The sequence below is a fragment of the Aptenodytes forsteri genome, unplaced genomic scaffold (assembly GCF_000699145.1).
Source record: "Aptenodytes forsteri isolate BGI_AS27 unplaced genomic scaffold, ASM69914v1 Scaffold33, whole genome shotgun sequence".
In the NCBI taxonomy this organism is placed as follows: domain Eukaryota; kingdom Metazoa; phylum Chordata; class Aves; order Sphenisciformes; family Spheniscidae; genus Aptenodytes; species Aptenodytes forsteri.
Window position 1 is genome coordinate 6,198,662 of NW_008795037.1, and position 7,998 is coordinate 6,206,659.

General features: G+C 38.8%; 1 protein-coding gene across 3 annotated transcripts in view; it reads right to left on the reverse strand.

Moving 5' to 3' along the window:
- Positions 1–349: 349 nt before the first annotated feature.
- Positions 350–7,998, reverse strand: part of LOC103896825 (dipeptidase 2) — a 22,715-nt gene continuing 15,066 nt past the window's right edge. For all 3 annotated transcript variants that reach the window (XM_019471383.1, XM_009276735.2, XM_009276736.2), the window contains 8 exons: positions 7,299–7,428; positions 6,824–6,965; positions 5,861–5,930; positions 5,180–5,356; positions 4,573–4,660; positions 3,841–3,916; positions 2,042–2,177; positions 350–817 (listed from right to left, as the gene is read on the reverse strand). In XM_019471383.1, the coding sequence (XP_019326928.1) occupies positions 623–817; positions 2,042–2,177; positions 3,841–3,916; positions 4,573–4,660; positions 5,180–5,356; positions 5,861–5,930; positions 6,824–6,965; positions 7,299–7,428 (1,014 nt within the window). In that variant the 3' untranslated portion in view covers positions 350–622. The remainder of the gene's footprint in view (positions 818–2,041; positions 2,178–3,840; positions 3,917–4,572; positions 4,661–5,179; positions 5,357–5,860; positions 5,931–6,823; positions 6,966–7,298; positions 7,429–7,998) is intronic.

Genomic DNA, 7,998 nt, shown 5'->3' on the forward strand with positions numbered 1-7,998 from the left:
CCATTTGCCCACTGTCCTGGTCAGGGTTCAAAAATAAGTTTAGTACTGCAGGATGGATCCCTAAAGCTAGTGGTAGGCATGAAATCTGAATTGAAATAGCCATGTTATCCATCTTGTTGTCTTAAAAAAAAGACAAAACAAAAACCCACTCTTCTACATATACCAGGGGGGTGGTCTTCTCTGACTAAGCCATCGACTGATGATGAAAGTTGTACGATTTAACAAGAAGTAATATCTGAAAACATCTCAGCACAGCTGTCTTAATCATATTCTCTAGTTCCTGCGTAGAACTGCTGATTCTGGACTGCAGTGTTTATTCCAAGTGCCACAATATGGGTACCAAAATCACGTGTCGTGTATTAGAGAATTTATTCATTAGCTGTGAATACTTTCCATTAACAATGTTGGTCCTGGTTTAGCCAAGATGACACAATTTATCACTTCAAATTCTAAATGCTTTTGCTACAATATTTAAAATCTACATTAACTGTCAAGTATGCAGGTGAATTTATAGAAATTACATCAAAAAATTTAGCATAGCTTTACATTAACAAAACCCAAAAAAGATAACTAGTTGCATTGCAGATTACTCCATATATCTCTCTCTAAACTCCATAAGGTCTTATGATTCATAATACAGTATTAAATATGATACAATTACAAGTGTCAGACTAAAAGGTTGTGCCACGGAAGGAAATCCAATGGACCTGGCTGTGTGAAGCTGATGATTACGCAGGTCTAGGCGACAGGAATTTTGTACTTCTTCTTGCGGAATTTCACTTTCACCTACATCCATTTGTCCACTAATGTTCTGCACCTAGAAAAATTCAAAAGATTGCCCCTGAAAGCCAGATTGGCACAACAGCAAAAAGCTTTATGCAGCTAGCAAACTCAATGCTATTTCAAGTGAACCAACTCAAACTGTACTGCAAAAGTACAGTCTGAATGTGAGGAAATCAACATCATTATCCTGATGTTTGCATTCCTATGAAACACCTCCCAGAATTGAGTACAGATACATTACAGGCAAGAGTTACCGGTCTGGCTGTTCTTTGTCTTGGCTCCCTCCACATATGGATGCATTAGCTGGAAAACCTTAAACAAACTCATGAGCTTTATTCCCTGAAGTCAGCTCACAGTCTCAAGACAGAGCTTCAAACATCTCTAATTTAGAAGGAAAAAAAAAATTAAGTCTCACAGATCAGTTAGGTGTGATGAATTTCAACCTCTTCATAATGTCAGTCTGCCACACGTGCAACTCGGCATTAGGTGGACATTTTGGCAGATTAACTGGAACAGTACAAACTCCCTGATTCCTGTTCATCTAACATACCCCAAAAAGGCAAGTGGAAAAAAGATCACTGTGAAATACGTGTTGTCTATAAGGCTTTTGTGTATAATATCTACTCACTTATCTCTGTAAATAAAAACAGAAGCAAGCAGTTTGCAAGTTTCAACAGAGGCTTTTGAAAAAGTTACCATTTAGGGGGTCCTTACTCTCATACAGTCTGTCTCCTTCCCTCCTCTCCTCCCTCATCCTTCTGCAATAGCTTCTACCATTTACACTTAAAGCTCATTGTGATCTAGTTGTTATGTTTATGGCTTGTTAGTGATCTGGTCATGACAGGAGCCTTTTGGATAGCAGCCCAATTCCATGACAAGAATTAAACTGATTTGCAGGAGTCAGCATTCCTCACTGCACCAGCAAACACAGCCAGACTGTGACACTGGTACATCCGCAGTTTCTCCAAACCATGAAGCGATTCTATTTGGAAGTCAGTGATGTGTACTTATCAGATTACCAGAGAGAGAAAAAGTTCCAAAGAGCTCTGTCCACTCTCTCTCACTTTCCTTTATTCTGCTAACACTCTCTTACCATCTTGGTTTCTTTCCCAGCATTTGGAATTATTGCATTAAGTGCTTACATTCCCTCATAGCTCTCTCATTGAAGGGGGGGTGGGCGGGGGGAAGCAGCAAGGCATCAACGGTTCCTCTCTCCCTCTTAGTAAGAATCAAGATTCAGTTTAGTTTTTAATCTTACATTTTCCACTTCCCTGAAGACACGGAGAAAGTTCTCCCTTAAGACCCCTTTCAGTTCAGTTTCATTCCATCCTCTTCTAAGAAGTTCCTCAATCAAAGAAGGGTATTTAGAAACGTCTTCCAATCCCTCAGGGAAACTGTTGGCAAGAGTCACACAAGAACATTCAACACACATTACTGGAAGAAATGTAGAAAAAGATTTTTAATTAGCCTATTGCACTTTTGGAATGAGCTCACTTTGGACCCAATTCTTCTTCTCAGAAGTTGAAAAAAATAATTAAGAATTCAAGTGACAAACAGAAGCAGGACTGGGACACAATGAAAGGCTTTTTCTGCACAGAGGATACCATTAGCAGAACAAAACTGTGTATTCTGGAATGAAGATGCACTTGTGTGTAGGCAGAACAACAGCATGGAGGATATTAAAACAAAACAAAAGAAAAAAAAAATTTATGTATGCATTAATCCACTCTATATCTGGCCTTTAGAGTAAGAGGAAACAGCTGCATCACAGATGGAGTCGGTGCAATCCACTTGTGTAACTGAGACAAAAGGGACGCTGCAAACACATGATGAGCTAAGGAGTTGCAGGCAATTTTGTGTACTCTGTTGTCTACAAAGTCATTTTTCCAAAGAAAAGACAATTAGAATAATAATGTTGTTTTGAATTCAGCAGTTTAGGCAATGAAAAGAAAGCTATTCAGAACCCTCTACTGAAGAAATTACAATAAGCAAAATTGACCTAAGTCTTCTGCTAATTCTTATCAGAATAAAAAGGAAGTAGAAGTAAGAAGCTGCAAAACCTGCATTAAACAGCTGTTTTAAATGGTATTTCCATGAGTCTTTGACTTTGTTTTGAGATAACTAATATTTTCTGTTATTTTTCTTTTCTGTGGAGGTGTGGTGATAAGCATGTCTCAAGAAATCTGTGCTGTTACTTTCTACCAGGACCTAGGACCTTAACAACTCCACCACCAATTAAACTGACAGTCTTTGCGAAAATGCATGCAATAAAACGTGTCCTATTGTTGCAAACTGTGTTTTTATTTTGGACATTATAGTTTCAGAGCTATGATTAGCTAACTCTCATGGGAGCCAACACACTTTTTGTGGTCCAACTCTACGGATGTGAATCTGACTGTGACTTTCATACACAAGTGTATCTGACCCAGGAAAAAAAAAAGAGATGAAGATTCAATAGAAAGATAAAAAGCAAAAAAAGGTTTAGGGTTACGCCAGCAAATGCCACCCAATCTGCATTTATTTCCTGTGCTGTAGCAACACTAGCACAGGAGTGAGCAGGAGACGTTACGCTGTGGGCTGTTCATCATGCACTGCTTGCCTCAAACACTTCCCGTCCCCAAAAGCAGGAGTGGTTTCACAGCCCCAAAACACTTTGGGCTTTTCCCACTAGAAAGTAATAGTGGAGGAAAGAATTTTGCAGCATCTCCCTGGGCTAACTCATTTACCATCTAGAGGCTGAGGCAGCTTTTCTGTAATTCATCCTTGGCTTCTCGAGGAAAGCACCCTCTATCACTGTTTTTGTATGCACAAACCACTGCCTACAACACACAATTGCAGAGTTCACAGGGCATTAGGATCCGTTTCCACATTTGTAGCACTGCTTCATACAGTTCTAAAAAGGAATCATTGTGCCCCTCTTTCATAAAACTTGTTTTAGTACTCATCACAAGACAACTTGCTACAACTCTTTTAGTCTGCCTTCTTTTTTCGCCCAAAAGGAATCAAAACCTTCATAATTTAAGGAGCAGATGTCAATGTATGTACAATTTTACTAACCGTTCCACTCCATCATAGTCACCACCAATTCCTATAGATTCTGAACCTGCAATTTTCTTTATGTGGTCAAAATGATCTGAAAGAAAGTATCAAAGAAAACACTATCTAAGCATCTGGCAAGAAGAAATAATACAGTTCAGACATATTGGCACTAGGCAACTGTTCTCCTTAAATATGGATTCTTAATCAAATCCTTTTAAAAAAAAGTCAAAAGACATCCTGATAATACAGGTTAAAATGTAATAATGCAGTTGACATATTCTGGATATTTAGTGATGCTTAACTAGATGTTGTCTGTTATTAAGCTCATCAGGCAGCAATCTTCAAAATAATAGCTACACTGATGAGATGCAAATGAGGAAAAAGACATGATCATCACAGCACATTAATTCCCAACAAGTAGCCCACCTATACCAACAGATTTTTCACTACCCATTACATACCTATGTTTTCCACTCTTAATTACAAAGATTTAAGATGCTTTCCAGAAAGTAACAACTACATTGGGATGAATGGTTCTTGGCTCCATTTGGGAGTGTCATGTCCTCCAGCTACACACCTTGTACCTCTTGTTATTGTTTAATGAATATTAGCTCAAAAAATACCTAGAGCTGGGGTAAGGCGTGGAAGGGAATAAACAAGCAGTATAATTTACACGATCTCAAAAATGACACAGACATCAGGAAATTCATGGAAGCCACCCACAAAAACTACAGTATATTAACTTCAAACCTGCAAGGGTAGAAACATTAACAACTTTTCTGCCACAGGCCAGTACATCTGCATTGAAAGTCACCATGATAATTCCCTTGTTCTTTTTCTGAAAGATATGAAGAGACAAGTGATGATTGGACACTCGTGTGTCCTGCAAACCTCACGGGTATCTCATATAGATCCTTCTACATCCATCAATCAGTGATCATAACAACACTCTGTAAGTCAAAGCTCAGGTGGCAACACAAGGCTTTGCCTCTCTGTCCTTTACCCTGGATTCATTATATTCTCACGTAGCCTGAATCAGCAGAAGTCCAGTGACTACGTCAAACAAACTCAACCAGAATTTCAAAGTATTTGCAAGCACTTCATTTTTGTAGCCAACACAACTCAAAGAAAATGTCTCAGAAGCGAACGTGTAACTTGCTGCTCAGGGATCTGCTTATAAATCCAATTCAGAGATGAGAAGGTGAAAAGTAAACACCACAACTTTAATGTGCAAGTTTGCCTCACACTAGCCAAACATTGCTATTAAAACAAAAAAAACCAAAAAAATGAAAAAACAAAACCAAACAAAACCCCCAAAACCCCAAAAAACCCCAAACCCAAAAACCACATCACTCACCACTTGCTGGAGGATATCATCAGGAACATTTCTTGAGTGGTTACAAATAGAAAATGCTGAGGAATGGCTGAAAATTACTGGTGCTTTTGAGATATTCAGTGCAGCTTTTGCTGTGGAATATGAAGTATGAGATAAATCTATCAGCATACCCAGGCGATTCATCTCCTTTATCACTTCCTAAAACAGATTTACAGACAGCAGTGTCAGTATTAAGTTTCCATAAAGCAAACCGTTTAGCTGATATATGTAAACAGGTAAATAAATTCTGCAGCTGTCAGCTAGTCATAAACATGCTGTGCCTGTATGGGTTTCTATTTACCTATTAATTTAATAGTAATTTATTCACTCACAATTAACTAGCACACCACCACATGCTCAAAACTTAGAAAACTTAGTCAATCTAAAATAAGTCATTTGAACTGTTATTCACATCCCACTACTTCCGCATATTAATGCATACATTTGATCTGTATTAAAACAATTGTTATAATTAAACTTAGTGCTTCTTTTACCCTAAGGAACATCACAGGGAATTTGGTTTGACTGAACCCTGATCACCTCCTAACTATCAAGAACTTCCAGTAATTAATTTGTAATGACAAGTTGCTTTTGAAAAGGTAAGCCAGAAGTTGTTAGTTGCATGAGAGATTACTTAGATTAGCATTTGAAAGAGATCCTTACTTGGCCAAATGCAGTCAGACCAATAACACTAGGATAAAAGTTGTGTATTCCTTTAGATGATGATTCAGACCTTAAAAAGGGGAGTGAGGGAGGAGAAACATCATATTATTCTGGAGACTACAATATCAGCAACTGAAACTTCTTATGCTACACACAATAAAAATCATTACCCCATCACACAGCCAAACGTAGGGATAACAAGCTACAAAATACGTATCTTGTTCGCACAGTGCTTTTTATGTTCATAACTGTTTCCTGGACGTTACGCCTTCAGGTTCAGGACTGTTGTACATTTGTGAAGGAATGCAAGACAAGCAAAGAGATGCTTGTCAGAAATTTTCTGATTAAACAAACCTTCATCAGAGAACAAAGATACACTGAAATGTCAGTTACCTGTCACCCAGAAAGCCTGTTTTTCAGCCCTCTCTGCACACAATTCCCCTTTCCCTGAGTCAGTACAAGAAGGAATTTTGTCAATCCAGCAAAGAGTAGGTGCTAATATTCTGATACAGGAACTAAGTACCCATCTCTGTAGCTGCATATAGGACCTGCACTTTTGAGCTGGCCAGAGGACAGCGTTGAAGGCTGCTGACTGCTGAGTTCTTACATAGCATTTACCCTCTTCTATCTACATCATATGCATTTTTAGTACTTTTTCTTTTTTGGCCTGTTTTGCCCTATGTAACTTTCCTAATAAAGCAAAGGGGATAGCAATTTTATCATCTTTGTGTTGTTAACAAGGTTTAAAAGTTCCCAAATTGTCAGCGTAACAAGCACTACATAACAGATCCTTCAGTCTCCCGCTTGACACGTAGCAAGTGATTTACCCCAAAAACCTATCGTACTTGACTTGGTTCAGAGTCTTTCACAGGTGAACTCTCTGTCTGAACCCATATTTTCCCCATCTTGGAGCTGCCACCACTTTGCATTAGATGGTCAGACAAAACCATGCACATTAGTTACCAAGGTGTATTGCAGGAATGTGTTAAAGTCATGTAACGAACACCCAGGTCATAATACATCCTCAGTGTTGCCAAACTGCTGTCAATAGAGTGACCACCTTCTATTCCAATCAAACATGCGATCCTTCTACTGTCAGAGATACCTGGAAACAACAAAGGAAGATAATTCCAAAGTAATTTCATGACACATAAGAAGCCAGCACTACTGAGCAACCGTTGTTATTGTAAATTGCAAGCGATAATACTGACATTTTCATAGAACAGGAGCTTATACTAGTGCATGTTTATATGGCAAATTTTCCCATGACTGCAGTGGGCCAGGACCCTGCACAGAGTCAGTTATTGTGGTTCAGTGTAAAAACCGAAGTTAAAGTTACTCTTTAAACCAGGATAACTTGCCTGCTTGCAGCTCTGTCTTTTGCACATACTTCCTGCAATCCCATTTACAAAATTTCTGTTACAAGAAAGAGCATCACCTTGGGAAGTTGTCACAAGTTCAAGCTCTTCATAGCTGTTACACATCCTCTTGACAACATCAATTTGCTCTAAGGTCAGACGCACAGCATCCTTGTTCTGAGCGCTGCAAAGGACATACACTGACCAAAACTGAAAGAGACATTGACAAGTAAACTAGATAACTTGTGTTTCAACTTGGAAACTTTAATTTGCTAATAGTGAAGTTCAAGAGCACAGACCAAAATAATTTTCTACAGTTTACAAGGGAGTTGCCACTATAGTTTTTCCCCCAAAGGAAGAGTTATGATGCAAGGCAAGAGCATCCATTCCAGACATGATTAAAGCCTCCTGACACACTCAGTTACTCCGCAGTATGTGCAGGAAAGCAGATGTAAGTTTACTTTAATTTATCTATCACAAAACAAATGCCGCTGTTTTGGTTAAGGGTACTTAGATTATAAAACACAAACTTTTGAAACACAAGTGTTATGGAAAAGCGTCTGTGGCTGTCCTGGTTTCGGCAGGGATAGAGTTAATTTCCTTTCTAGTAGCTGGTACAGTGTTTTGGATTTAGGATGAGAACAAAGTTGATAACGCACCGATGTTTTAGTTGTTGCTAGGTAATGCTTACACTAGCCAAGGACTTTTCAGCTTCCCATGCTCTACCGACTGAGAAGGCTGGAGGTGCACAAGAAGCTGGGAGGGGGCACAGCCAAACTG